The 14,003-nt window shown below is 51.8% G+C and overlaps 6 protein-coding genes across 6 annotated transcripts; 3 read left to right on the top strand and 3 right to left on the bottom strand.

Annotated features, from left to right (window-relative positions):
* Window positions 1-413: 413 nt before the first annotated feature.
* On the bottom strand, window positions 414-1,022 carry Z519_08389 (uncharacterized protein; the record flags this gene model as incomplete). The annotated part of the gene is made up of 2 exons (XM_016766117.1): window positions 414-523; window positions 587-1,022. The coding sequence occupies 2 exons, from the start codon at window positions 1,020-1,022 to the stop codon at window positions 414-416; spliced, it is 546 nt and encodes a 181-aa protein (XP_016617275.1).
* Window positions 1,023-1,940: 918 nt separating this feature from the next.
* Window positions 1,941-3,065, bottom strand: Z519_08388 (uncharacterized protein; the record flags this gene model as incomplete). The annotated part of the gene is made up of 3 exons (XM_016766116.1): window positions 1,941-2,745; window positions 2,920-2,945; window positions 3,003-3,065. The coding sequence occupies 3 exons, from the start codon at window positions 3,063-3,065 to the stop codon at window positions 1,941-1,943; spliced, it is 894 nt and encodes a 297-aa protein (XP_016617274.1).
* Window positions 3,066-3,692: 627 nt separating this feature from the next.
* On the bottom strand, window positions 3,693-4,527 carry Z519_08387 (uncharacterized protein; the record flags this gene model as incomplete). The annotated part of the gene is made up of 2 exons (XM_016766115.1): window positions 3,693-4,408; window positions 4,455-4,527. The coding sequence occupies 2 exons, from the start codon at window positions 4,525-4,527 to the stop codon at window positions 3,693-3,695; spliced, it is 789 nt and encodes a 262-aa protein (XP_016617273.1).
* Window positions 4,528-5,276: 749 nt separating this feature from the next.
* Z519_08386 (uncharacterized protein) lies at window positions 5,277-7,562 on the top strand (the record flags this gene model as incomplete). The annotated part of the gene is made up of 1 exon (XM_016766114.1): window positions 5,277-7,562. The coding sequence occupies one exon, from the start codon at window positions 5,277-5,279 to the stop codon at window positions 7,560-7,562; it is 2,286 nt and encodes a 761-aa protein (XP_016617272.1).
* Window positions 7,563-8,104: 542 nt separating this feature from the next.
* Window positions 8,105-10,525, top strand: Z519_08385 (uncharacterized protein; the record flags this gene model as incomplete). Its single annotated transcript, XM_016766113.1, has 4 exons — window positions 8,105-8,248; window positions 8,305-8,438; window positions 8,489-9,801; window positions 9,861-10,525. 4 exons carry the CDS (start codon window positions 8,105-8,107, stop codon window positions 10,523-10,525), a joined length of 2,256 nt encoding a protein of 751 aa, XP_016617271.1.
* An 850-nt stretch (window positions 10,526-11,375) lies between these two features.
* Window positions 11,376-13,979, top strand: Z519_08384 (uncharacterized protein; the record flags this gene model as incomplete). The annotated part of the gene is made up of 3 exons (XM_016766112.1): window positions 11,376-12,151; window positions 12,200-12,453; window positions 12,511-13,979. The coding sequence occupies 3 exons, from the start codon at window positions 11,376-11,378 to the stop codon at window positions 13,977-13,979; spliced, it is 2,499 nt and encodes an 832-aa protein (XP_016617270.1).
* Between the last annotated feature and the right edge of the window lie 24 nt (window positions 13,980-14,003).

Raw genomic sequence — 14,003 nt, 5'->3', positions numbered from 1 at the left:
CCCATTCGGCTGAACCGTCTTGATATATGACCTGAATCATGGTGTGCGGAGAGTTGGTCGCTTTACCTGGCAACGTGCTCGGGTTCTCCCCTGCACCATGGACGTCTGAGGGGCCCAGTGGTCAGTCTGCAATCCATCAGGCATAGACTCGCAGGAAAGGCTTAAGCAGGAAAGTCTAGAGGCCGAAGTTGAAATAAGCATGAACACACGAGAGAGAAAATAAGAGGTATTATGATTGGCTGGTGGTACAGATAATTATCCCTTCCTCAATGCGCAATTCGGATGACGCTTTTGAAAGAATGAATGCAAACCAAGGCCATGCAATACTTGAACAACACCAAACAAACATGTGGTCCTGTGCTAGCCTTCTGCTTTTCCTAGACCACTGAAGGAAGACTGGGTGCCACATAATATCAGACTGCCACTGGCCGGAGTTGAACTTTGGAGCAGGAGTTCGGAATTCGCCCGTAGGTATAGCCATTAACCTGGAAAAGTTGGGGTACACCATGCCACCAGTCGCAAGCTGCAAATCCAATTAGTTCATATCAGATCCAGATGGGTTGATCAGTGCAGATGGAGGACTTACCCAACCAGCCACCAGTGCTCTCGTTGAATTGAAGTCCCGACGAGTTGAAGAAGAATCCACTAACGAGGTTGCTGATGCCGGCAATGCTGATTCCCACCAAGTTCCATTGCTGATAGGGGCCATAGCCGATGTACATCGGCCAAGGGCCAGCTTGATTGCCAGCGTAGGTCATGAGCTGCTGGGAACCGTTCAAGTAGCCTTCCCATGCCCATGACTTGTTGGTCGAGAGGGCGGCATCACCAAGTCCGGCACCGGTGTGGTATGAGTAGAGCCACAGGTTGGTCTTGTTGGTCCCAAAGTCCAGGTGACCGCCATTGACCACTTTGGTTTGAAGGTAGTATCTGGCAGGTGGATCAATGGTCTGTCTTGTCTGGAGAGGCGATGCTGGAGTGAGGCTGAAGATGGAGAGAAGGGTGAGCAAGATCGAGAACTGCATGGTGCTGGATCTGACGGAGTTGCACGAGTGTGAGGTTTGCAGGATGTAATGGTACACCTTGGTAGAATGAATGAACTGCTGGTATTAAGGGAGGCTGTGTAAACAGAATATGTAACCTGAAGAGATGGAAAAGTGTTGACTTGGGAGCAGGGAGAGCGAGGAATTTTAAACGTGAGGAGTTTGGTGGGAGGCGCCTTCTCATACTGGTAGTTACCTCTTTCTTTTATTGTTCACTTGTACCTGACTAGTACAGGGTAGCTGCTTGGTAGAGAGCTTCCTTCCACGGGCGATCATGCGGCAGGCACTCACCGAGGCATTTCCTAGCAAGTAGGAAGTCACGGTGTGACATAGAACAGGCGGCGAAGGCGGATAGCGGATGACATTTGAATGTAATGTGGAGGAGTGGCGATGGATGACGATGGTGGTGATGGTGATGGTGATGGTGAATCGTGTGATGGGAGGACAGAGTGAGCAAACTCCCTTCTCTGCCATCAAGCCGTCCATTTGTCGGCCCCAGAAATGTGGAAATGTGGGTTACATATTACTTGTTACTACAATTATTACTCGTCGTTCGCACGGTTCGGATGTCGGCTTCGTGAACGAGTCGGATCGAGTTGATCAAGACATGCTTAACCGCAGCTCTGCTTAGCTGCAGACCATGTTCTACATGGAATGGTCACTTGTCAACTCACCCCATCCTTGCCCATCGCACTGCTGACACAGAAAAGACCAGCACAGCGTTAAAAGAGAGGGAGCACAGCAGCTCCATTGCAGCTAGCTACTTGTTCCAAATACGAGGTACATCATGATCGACTAACGAGTATGCAGCCACGTACAGCATGACGATCAAGTGCTAGCGGCGAAGTTAGGTACCTTACCACCTCCCAAGCGAGGAGGCAAGCTGTCTGGCTGGCTACTTCATGACCGGTCATTCGCATCAAAAATGTGGCCCCAGAATGCCCTAAAATGCTTCTTGTTTCCCTCAACCCGAATCTCTTCGACCTCCTTTGGAGTCAGTTCAAAGGTAAAGACTCGTAACATGTCACTCATCCGCTGTTCCTTCGAGCTGGTCGTGATTGGCAATACATTCTGATCAATGCACCACCTCAACAGTATCTCCCCCGGGTTAACGGCATACTTCTTTGCCAGTGATTCAAGCAACCCATCAATTGGGCCTCCCTTTGCCTTTGTGACGGGTGTAAGCGGGGCATAGGCCGCTACGCGAATATCTTTACTCTTGTGATAAGCGAGCAAGTCTCCGTGTTGCAAGTAAGGATGGAACTCAATCTGATTAATGGCCGGTCGAACTTTGCATGTCTGAAGAATGGCGTCCAGGTGAGGTTGGAGGAAGTTGCTGACCCCGATGCTTTTGGCCTTTCCCGAAGCTGCAACCTGTTCCATATCTGCCCACTTTTGCTGAAGCAGTTTGTCGTCTCCTTTGGCGAAGAAAGGGGCATGGATGAGGTACAGGTCAACGTAGTCAAGACCCATTTTCTTCAGGCTTCGATCAATGGCGCCTGGGATGTCGTCGATATGCGTGATGACCTTGGTTGTGATAAAGAGCTGATCGCGGGGCACTTTGCTCTCCTTGACCGCCTCGCCTAGTTCCACCTCTGTATTGTACACTTCGGCTCCGTCAATATGTCTATAGCCGACCTTGATGGCCGTCTTGGTGGCATCAATGGTTGCCTGATCCTTTGGAGCATCTGCACTTTGTTTGTACCTGCAGATTCAAGTCACGGTTAGTGGTTATTGGGAGACCTGCTATGAGGTGTGGTTTTCTCCCTCCTTAACAAGATGTCATCACTTTACGGAAGCAATAAGTACTTAGGGACATAACCTCGGTTGGAAAGTAAACGTATTCAACGGGCTAGGGAAAGCACTGCAGAGAACTCACCATGCAGTGCCCAGACCATATCCGATCTGGAAAGCATTCTTCTGTCAGCAATGCTCCTCAAGAGAGAGGTAATTTGAACTTACCATCGGTATCTTATTGCCATCTGGCAGCTCCATGTCAGGAATGTTGATATCTAATTTAGCCATTGCAGGAAGAAAGGTTATGAAATGCCTATGATTGACCCGTGTGCACAGAAAACTTTTGGTCTGGTTGTGGCAAAGTCGATGAAAGCGAGATATGGAGGCCGCGGGTGATGCGAAGCGGATCATATATACACGGAAAAGATGGACGTTGAAGCGCTCTTGCAAAAGAAGCGCCTCTGGGTACGAAGAGGGCGAGCGATGACTTCGAAGGCATCCCACCGGCGCAAAGACCGACCAGGTCGTGGACATTTACCGGTTGCGGCTGGTGGGGTAGAAGCTGGCCAAAGCTTGCTCTCGGCGAACCTCGAATGGCATGATGCTATAATCCCAAAGGTCGATGACGTGCCCGACTCGATCCCGCGTGATGCCTGATGCCTCGTAGTTCGGTTAGAATCCTCACCTAGCGCCGTCGGAACTGTATCTGGGACAGAATAGGAAGGCGAATCGTGAACCCAGTCCGGCAGGCCTCGCATCACTTACCAACATTATAAGGCTTCGAGTCTCAAACCAGACGACAACAGACGTCTCTAGATATTCCACTTGGACCCAACCGCTATCCTGTCTGGTGTCGGACCTCCTGGATTGGTGGACACCGGGGCGGACGACAACCATTGGGTAACCAAGCTGGTTTCAGCAGCAGCCTCTGCCCTGCCCACTTTTGACGGCGTCGTTCATAGTCAGGTTGACAGTCTTGGGAGCCTTGCCTTCAGCTCGACCAGTCCCGGCCCCGTACCCTTTCACTCCGCTTCTTCTGTCGTTGAGGTCATATTTGCCGGCTTCGATATTCTGATATATTCTTTCTGCCACCTCGAGGAACGCTTTCTCGACTCCCTCGCCACTCTTAGCACTTGTTTCGACATACTTGACCACGTTTTCTCTGCGACACCAGTCTTCTGCCTCTTCTTTGCTCACGGCTCGCTTGGTGCCGCCCTCCGTGTCCGTGCTCTGTTCGGCCAGGTCGAGCTTGTTGCCCACCAAAATGACGACGATACCCTCCTCAGCAATCTGACGAAGGTCGTTGAGCCATTGAGTCACCGACTCAAAGCTGCTTCTTCTCGTGATGTCGAATACTAGTAACGCCCCAGACGCGCCACGGAAATAACTCCTCGTTATACTTTTGTATGTCTCTTGGCCCGCAGTGTCCCATAGCGAAAGCTTCATCTTCTTCTGCTGTGGCGGATTGGTATGACTGGCTCCTCCATTTGGCGTACCGATGCCCAAAGATGCATTCGCAGGAGGACCGACAGGGACTATTCGGCTCCCAAACTCGACGCCGATAGTGACATCATGTGAGGCAGAGAATCTCCCTTCACATAATCGGATAGTCAAGCTAGACTTGCCCGTTCCTTGCGGTCGGTTAGAGGGATTGCTAAGAGACCCAGGGTTGCTCACCTGAATCTCCTATACAGACCAACTTTGCAATGTAGTTCCACGGAAGTGCAGGGACTGGTGTTGGGTTGGGCATAGAAAATAAGGCGGGCCAGTATGTCGGAGTCTAACTCGAGAGATGGTGGATCGTATTATTCCTTTGACTGAACAGTAAATTTGGTCGATTCGATTACAGACTGACACAATCAACTCAGAAAAATAGTGTTGGTGAGAGGAACAACGAAGTCTAGTGACAAAAGATGGAGGATGAACAGCGAAGGACTCTGGCCCGATGACGATGAACAGGCTTGCAGGAGCTTGTGAGGAGCACGCGTGCCCCTTTGCAACGTGTACCTGAATTTCCGGGCTTGCGGGCCCCCAGCCGCCTGAAAAGTCTGTGCACTTTGGTTGCTCTAACGGCCTGGAACTTGCCCGGGCCACCCCAGGCTACACCGAGTAGTAGTGGGCTAGCAGGCAAACCTACCTAGGTGGGCTAGGCATGCTGGTCATGCACTCCTCGACTTCTCATCGTGCCTCGTCTTTATTCACCGTTTCCGACCGACTCTGAAGGTTGAACTCATCATCTCCAAACCACCAACTCACCACCACGTCTCCTGTGCTACCGCGCAACCAACCGATATCTAGGAAATATTCTAGCTTCCCATTCACTCACCTAGCCCAAATTGGTCCATCGAAGGGGATCTGCCTTTCAACTATTAATTAATCGTGCTTATCAATTATATCTATTCACCGACTGATACACCGCGTGGTGACTGCCTGCGGGCAGCATGTTCTCCGAGTGTGAGCCGTAATTTCACTGATCCCACGCTTAGTGCCAGGGCTGATATGTTTCAAGACGCATCTAGGTTTCTTGCTCAGTCCCAGTCCCGCCTCAGTTTTGCGCCGACAGCAGCGGACGACCGTCGATCTGGTGAGGGCAGACCAGCACGACGACCGAACCAGACGTGGAGATCCACCACCGCCTCCAGGACGCTGAATCCTCGTGTCCCGAATCCCTATCAGCCGACTTCCTCTCAATTGTCAGCCTTTCCCTTCGCTTCTCGCCTCAACCCGCAACAGGCGCCTTTATTCTACAGTGCTACCGACGAATTCCGGGAAGAAAATGACGAGGAGGAGCACGAACGAGAGATAGCCGATTACTATGCTCTTCAGAGATCAAGACGGCAGTTAGGGGCCAGCGATCTGCATGCTTCGTCCGATGTCGATGCCGGGAGCGGCTCCAGTCTCAATGGAACTAGCAGTCATGGGGAGGATTCTCGTGATCGAAGTCTGGCGAGACCTGGTGGTATCAGAAGCTCGTGGCATGGTGGTGCCCCAAATCCACGAAGAAAAGGAACAGAGCTGGCGGACCTCGCAGAATCTGCAGAATCACAACCAGAGAATCCCGTCCCCGCGTCGGAAAGGAACCCAATGGTTGACGTGGGATTAGAAGACACCTTGAGGAGCGAATATGACGACGAGCCGCCAGAAGATCTGATAGAGAACCCCCCTTCGGTTCAACAGTTGCGCAAACAGAGTCCAAGAACAGAGGACGAGTATGACTTGGAGGGATCGGACGAAGAAAATACGCGGAGACGTCTGCTGGGACGCTCACGGAACCACTCTGGGGGAACTGAATCTGTACCAGATGGCATCCAAACACCACAGATTCAACAACCGAGACATGACGCCTTCTGGGGTCAGCTTTATTTGCTTTCGGTCGCCGCCATGTGTGCAAGCTGGTTCCTTGTCTGGCTTCACACACAATCGCCAAGCACGAACCGGCCTCTCGGCGATACCGTCTACACGACTTTGCATGGATCGTTTTATCTTTTGGCGACATATACCCTCGTAGCGACCTTCGTTTCCTTGTTTTGGCTTGCTGCTCTTCGATCATACGTTCGATATCTGGTATACGGCATCTTGGTGACTGTCCCGGTTATCCTTTACTCCTTTTCTCTCTACCCGCTGATTTCCAGCTTCCAAGGATCATGGCATGGATCAAGCATCCAAGATGCCGTCATGAGATGGAGCGCGCTGGTCCCTTCTATCATGGCCACATTGTGGATTCTGGCCGTTCTGCGTGGGCGGTTGGTCATGCAAAAGGCGATTTCAATTCTGGAGTTTTCGACTCGAATCCTAGCCGCGAACCCGACATTGGTGTTGGTTGGGTTTGCTGTCCTGGCTTTCATCGTAAGCTTCACATGGATATGGTTGTCCATGTTCGCGAGAGTGTTCCTTGGGGGCCATCCGTCAACTCGGTCAACGATCAGCAAGTTCGTCATTGACACGTCAACATGGTGGCTCGGAGTGTACTTTATACTCGTGTACCTCTGGACAATCGCCATTGCGTTTGGGATGCAGCGAACCATCACGTCGGCCACGGTATCCCAGTGGTATTTTCATCGGTTGGCGGTACCGGCTGCGACACCTCAAGCTATCGTGAAAGCTGCATTGCAACACTCGGCTACGACACTCTTTGGCACGATAGCTCTATTCACCGGCTTGAGTCTTCTGGTCCGGCTGCCATTGCTCGTTCTGCCTCGGCGATTGACAATGCTTCTTGGAGTGGCGATGTACTCATTCATCCCTAGTCCGATTGCAGTTCTGATTAATCCGCTCACCCTTACCTACGCTGCAATTCATTCTCAGCCTCTGGCTGTGAGCGCCAGAGGACTCTCGCAGATGCATTTTCTAGCCCCCAATGACGCCACGACAGCCCTCCATCCAGGCACGTTCAGTCGCTACCGGAGAAATGACGGTTGGTCAAATGATGCCACACCTCTCCTTCCATATCGACTGGCCAAGCTCATCCTCCACGCGACGAGATTTATCATGTGTTTGGCATTGGGCTTCGGTGGGTGGGTCACTACAGCACGAACTCTCAAGCTGGACGGAGCTGGAGTTCGCGGGAGCCTTTACGCTTACATAGTCGGGCTTGTTGCTGGAGCCATCGGTTGGGGCATTCTAGGTGCAATGGAGGGAGTTTTGGCATGCATCGTCGACGCTGTGGTGATATGTTGGGGCAGCGAGGTCGGCAGCACTGGGACCGGAGAGGTGCGATATTGTAGGGAGGCGGGCAATCTGTTCCGCGACGTCGACACCACCAGCGGCCGCATCAATCTAGCTTGAAATGGGCACTAAATGCCATTCCACATTGGCATGGCTGAACCAAGAGACCGAGTAGATAAAACATTGAACGAGACCTCAGGGAAGGAGAGAACCCTCAACGAAAGTATTTTTGGATCTCCCTTTCACGTGTCAAAAGTTCAGGTGGAGTTCGCCATCCCCCCCTTTTCCCAATATGTGCCAAGGTGGCCCTTCGACACGCTGGCGAAAGTCAAGGCATTGTACATCTGCCATCTTGTACACTCGAGGTTCCAACCCTCCTTAAGCTGAATTTATCTTCTTAAGGCCATCAGGTCCAAGGATTACTCTTTCTCCTTCTTTTCCCTTTCAACCTTCTTCCCTTGAATGGCGATTCCTTCGTTCTCTTCCTAATCATTTTCACTTCTTCCTCGACACGCGTTTCCAGGGCGACTTTTCAATCCGTCCGGCCCCCAGCTACTTTCCCTGGACTCACGGTTACACTGTTTCTGCGAATTTGAGACATCTGTCTTCTCGGCTCAAGTCCATTCCCATCTTTCTCTCCTAACTCTACCCTCCCTACAACCATGGCCACCACGAACAGTGGCCACTCGACCGGCGCAGGGAAAGACGAGGCTGAACTGCGCCGAAGAAATGTGGCCAGCTATGAAAAGGCCAACGGACAACATGTCTACAAGCTCGAAGCTGAAGATACAAAGAAACTGCAAAAGGTTGGGCTCCTACCAAGTATAAAATACATGAAACCTAACTGTGATGATGTCTCCAGCCGCAGACGGGCATTCTGCATTTCCTCGACGACTGGGAGTTTTTGATCGCCCCAATCATTTTCACAGCGTTTGCCTTGTTCACGAGGCTCTGGCGAATAGGACTTTCTCCCATTGTCACCTGGGATGAGGCTCAGTAAGAAAGACCGATCTCGAGCCTGCACTCGCAGCTAACAGGAGTCTCAGCTTTGGCAAATTCGGATCGCACTACCTCAAGCGGGAATTCTATTTCGATGTCCACCCTCCGCTGGGAAAGATGTTGGTGGGCTTGTCTGGCTACCTTGCAGGATACAATGGATCGTTCGAGTTCAAGTCCGGCGAGACATACCCCGAAGAAGTCAACTACACCTTCATGCGGATTTTCAATGCCATGTTCGGCGTCGTCACTGTCCCGCTCGCCTACTACACTGCACGTGAATTGAACTTCAAACGAACTGCGGTGTGGCTCGTTACTCTCATGGTGCTGTGCGAAAACTCGTACGCTACCATTTCTCGGTTTATTCTACTCGACTCCATGCTGCTCTGTTTCACCTTTACCACTGTCTTGTGCTGGGCGAGGTTCCATCGACTCCAACACAAGAGTTTCTCTGTTGAATGGTTCATCTGGCTCTTCTTGACAGGCCTGAGTATCGGGTGTGTGTGCAGCGTGAAGTGGGTGGGACTCTTCGCCACAGCGCTCGTTGGTCTGTACACTGCGGAAGATTTGTGGAACAAGTTTGGTGATCTGAAGATGCCCAAGGTCGAACTTGCAACTCATCTAGTTGCTCGCGTTATTGGCTTGATTGTCATCCCCATCATGGTCTACATGTTCTCCTTCTGGGTCCACTTCTTGATCCTGGAGAACTCGGGACCCGGCGATGCGCAGATGTCTTCTCTCTTCCAGGCTAACCTCCGCGGCACTGAAGTTGGAAGGGACTCGCCACTTGAAATTGCAATTGGATCCAAAGTCACGCTTAAGAACATGGGATATGGCGGTGGTCTACTGCATTCCCATGTTCAGACATATCCCGAAGGCAGTGGTCAGCAGCAAGTCACCTGCTACCACCACAAGGATGCCAATAACGACTGGTTTTTCTATCCCAACCGAAGTCAGCCTGACTATGATCCGGAAGGACCATTAAGTTTCATCGCCGACAAACAGGTTGTCCGTCTTATCCATGCTCAAACTGGTCGAAATCTCCATTCACACGCCGTTGCGGCCCCTATTACAAAGGCCGACTGGGAGGTTTCCTGCTATGGCAACGTTACTGTCGGTGATGAAAAAGATCATTGGCAGATCGAGGTTGTTAGCGATGCCGCCTCCTCCGATAGGTCCCGCATCCGGACTTTGACCACAGCGTTTAGGTTGAAGCATGTTGAACTCGGATGCTATCTTCGCGCTGGAACCGTCAATCTTCCCCAGTGGGGTTTCAAACAAATTGAAACAACCTGTGTGAAGAAGCCAAACCCTCGCGATGTGTACACTCACTGGAACGTTGAATCGCATGTCAACGATAGACGTAAGTCCGAGCCCGTTGTGTTTGTGGTGTGTCTCTTTGTTTTTGCTGACATTTTACAGTCCCTCCTGGAAATGCTGCAAACTACCGATCACCCTTCTTGAAGGATTTCATCCATCTCAACGTTGCCATGATGACGTCGAACAATGCGCTTGTCCCAGATCCCGACAAGCAAGATGATCTTGCGTCCAAGTTCTGGCAGTGGCCCATTCTGCACGTGGGACTCCGCATGTGCTCATGGGAGGATCATGTCACCAAATACTTCTTGCTCGGCAATCCGATCGTGTACTGGGGCTCGACAGCTTCATTGGGTGTGGTTGGCCTTATCGTCGCTTGGTACTTGATTCGTTGGCAGCGAGGCTACAACGAACTCAGCCAGGCAGATATTGACCAAATCCACTACTCAGGGATCTACCCAGTGATCGGATGGTTCTTCCACTACTTCCCGTTCTTGATTATGGGACGAGTCACGTACGTCCACCACTACTACCCAGCCCTATACTTTGCAATTCTGGCGGCGGGGTTCTCTCTGGATTGGACCACACGGGGACTCAACAGCAAGGTGCGATGGGGTATCTGTTTCATCTTGTACGCTGTGGTCATTGGATTGTTTGTCCTATTCAGCCCAGTTGTATTCGGTATGCAGGGAAGCAATCGACAATACGCATACCTCCGATGGTTTGATCGATGGAGGATTTCGGACGCCAAAATGGGGGAGGATGCTTGATCTCAATTGGGCATCGGGAACTCCTGACACACTCTTGAAAGCTACCCAAATCAACAACACTTAATGCGCCTTTTGAGACGATACATGCGATGGTGTACAAGGACACATGGAACGTGGTTTACGTGGATGCGGCGTCATGAATGGACAAAAAGAAACATTTAGGAACACCCCTTTTGTACAACCAAAATCCAATCGATTCATTTCTTCTGTGTCAGCAACTGATCAAAGCCCGGGGAGATGTTTATTGTTCCGGACCATGGATCTTATGAAACCATGACTTGACCACAAACGGCAAGGTGCACCATAGGTAGTACTAATATGTCGTGGGATGAAAGCCACGGATTTTCTATATGGAAGCGACCAACCCATTTATCGTTGGGGCCTTATAACATTGCCGGCCAGGCGCTCCGGACACAGGAAAACTACACGTAGTCATCACCGAGGACCTGCAGGACCTATCAGAGTGGCAAGGCTGGACCACATGATCATGCTATTGACGAGGCTGAGGCAAAAGGCGAAGGAGCGAGAGGTGCTAGTCCCAAATAGTCGACTCCGAAGATTTCTCTTGGCCACTCAGATTGCCCCTGCAAGCCGAAGCGACTCGGAGGCGGGGGATTTTGCAGACCCTCCCACCACTTGCATACTCATTTACTCTTCCGATTCTTTTCAATCCTGCACAAGTCTGCTCGCCTGTTGATCTCTGCCAACCGCTACTCTCCTGCGCCTAACGAGGTTCTGCAGCTCCACCGTCTCGCCAGTGACCATGTCTGTGTAGAGAGGTGCAAAACCACACCTCTCAGCTCAGCTCCGCTCCCGCACCCTCACACTTCTCGTCCTCGATCTACCTAGCATGGAACCCCAACAACGCGTGTCCGCGACAGATACTGTTGGTGGTGACTATCTCGACGATCCGATCATGGAGACCGGAGCAGACGGCAGAATTGAAATGGCGCAAGAAGAGATAGACGCGATCATCCGCAACAAGAGAAAAGTGCGGGACCCCAAGGCCTGCTATGCGTGTCATCGCCGCAAGGTCAAGTGTGATAGGAACCTACCCTGTGATTCTTGTGTCAAGAGAGACCATCCTGAGCTGTGTTCCTACGAGCGCCCCACAAAGAAGCGGCGCATTGCCCTTAGTGGTGCATTGGCCCAACGCGACGGCGCTGGATCGGAAAGCCCAATTCAACAGACTGGTCCCAACGTCACGGTGCCGCGAGAACAGTGGGAGCGGCTGAACAGGGAGCTACAACAGTTGCGCGGTGTGGTCAAACCCGAAGAACAGCTATCTCCAGCCTTGGTGCAGGCAGAGCTGGACGACACAAACCTCACGGGCGCACACAGTCGTGGAGACGAGACAGAGAGAGAAGGAATCCATGCTCCCAGCAATCAGATGGGGACAATGCACCTAGGCTCGAGATCAGTTCTAGCCTACATGATGGGCCTCGGCAGAAGCAGGTCGGCTCAGGACACTGCCAAATCCTTGCTGGAGGAGAACATCCTACCCAAACTTGGATTGGATAACGAGAGCGCCACTTATCCGTTTGTCGACTTGTGGAGTACCGATTCAAGCATGCAAGACGTCAATGGCCTGTGTAAAGCTATTCCAGATGACGAGCTGTGCAACGAGTGAGCTTCTTGTGTATCTATCGTCGAACAGTCACTAATTCGTTCCAGATTCTTCGTCGCCTACAGAGATGTTGCCTGTACCATTTATCCTGTCGTTCCGGATACCTCCAGCTTCGAGGACACACTACACTTTATGCTTTCCAATCGTGCTCGTGCACTGCGCGACAACCTCGAACTCGATCCCAACAAGCCATATGGAGTATCATTACCCTGGCTATCACTGGTGTTCGCTGTCTTTGCGTCCGGGTCTCAGTCCTCGGACCGGCCAGCCAAAGAGAGGGAGCTCACATCTCAAGTCTACAGTAAGGTCCAGAGGGAGATGATGGAACAGGAAGCATTTAGCTGACCTTTAATTGCAGTCTGCTGTTCCTATCAAGCGCTTCGGATGTCTAACTTCCTGACACATCCATGTTTGGAGACTATTGAAGCCTCTCTGATCATTGGAAACGTTCTGTCGTACAATATGAACCCGGGCGTAGCGTACATCTTTCTAGGCATGACACTCCGCATGGCCTTCTCAATCGGATTGCAAATAAATTCGCAGCAATTCACAGATGCCGAGAAATGGACCCGTCGGCGAATCTGGTGGGCACTCGCATGGCAAGATTCCCACTTCGCAGTCAGTTATGATCGACCTACGTCAAGCGTGCTGTGCATTCCGGATATTCCATACGGCAAGTTTAGTTCTCCGGGAGATCGAAGTTACGCCGAAAGCATGTTCGCCATCATCCGACTGACGCAGGAAATCATCCGCGAACGTCTGCTGCATCCTCGATCTTACATGACGTGGGATAGAATTCAAAAGTACACCGAAGAGATTACGACCATTGTCTCACAAGGTGCTGCTCACCTCCGAAACCGAGAGCTCTGCTATAGATTGACTCAACATCTTGAGCGTCTTGCATTGAAACTGCACAGCTGCTATATCACGAGCGAGCTTTGTCGGCCTGCGCTGAAAGCACCACCTCCATCTTCCTCCTCGGCTGATAATTTGACACCAGTCCAGTCGCCTCCCGGTGGTCGCCGGAGGACCTCGGGCACAACTGGTCAATCACCGAGCACAGCTCCCTTCGACTCAACGGCCATCGCGCAGTTTCGCAATTTGTGCGTGCAGAGCTTGGAGGGCACTGTCGAGGCATACGTGGAATTGCACGGCTTGAGCAAATTCGCCGCTCGATCCTGGATCGGAATCCAACGCTCTATCTCTGCCGCATTCCTGCTAGGGACACTTCCGGAAACGAGTCGCGACCCACGACGACTATCTCTCCTTCGTGAGTTAGAGGCAGTCATCTCACAACGTACACATGAAGACCCGGCATTCGACCTTCCCCAAGACGCGAGCCCCGCTACTCATCGCCGCTTCTCGAATGGAGAGCAACCACCTCTTGCAGAATCTCCACATTGGGCGCGCAGCATGGCCAAATCACTCAACGCGTTGGGCAAATTGAACGCCGCGCTGGCGGGACCAAGATCGGTGAACACAACCAAGTTTCAAGGTACGCCGTATGGACAACAGTCGTCAAACCACTTTGTGGGATCTTCCTCAGGCTTGGCAGGCAGCTCATCGTCACCGACAACACAATCGCGATCGTCCCAATACCCGCCGCTCTCGGGTGTCAAGGAGGAAACATATTCACCATCGCTCAATACCACCAATACAATCTTGGGGCTTGGCGGTTCCAATGGCATGGGAAGCATGGGACCTATCACGCCTGATAGCACGGGTAGTTCTGGAGATTGGAATTTTGGTAATATGCATGAGAGGGCAGCAGAGTACGTGCAGGCGCCCTTGTGGGGTGAGGGTGCGATGGGGAGTTTCACAGGGTAGTCAGAGGCCCTTGAAGATAGGTGT

Source organism: Cladophialophora bantiana (assembly GCF_000835475.1).
Source record: "Cladophialophora bantiana CBS 173.52 unplaced genomic scaffold supercont1.13, whole genome shotgun sequence".
Lineage (NCBI taxonomy): Eukaryota > Fungi > Ascomycota > Eurotiomycetes > Chaetothyriales > Herpotrichiellaceae > Cladophialophora > Cladophialophora bantiana.
The sequence above is the reverse complement of the archived record's forward strand: the minus strand, read 5'-3'. Positions and strand labels throughout refer to the sequence as shown.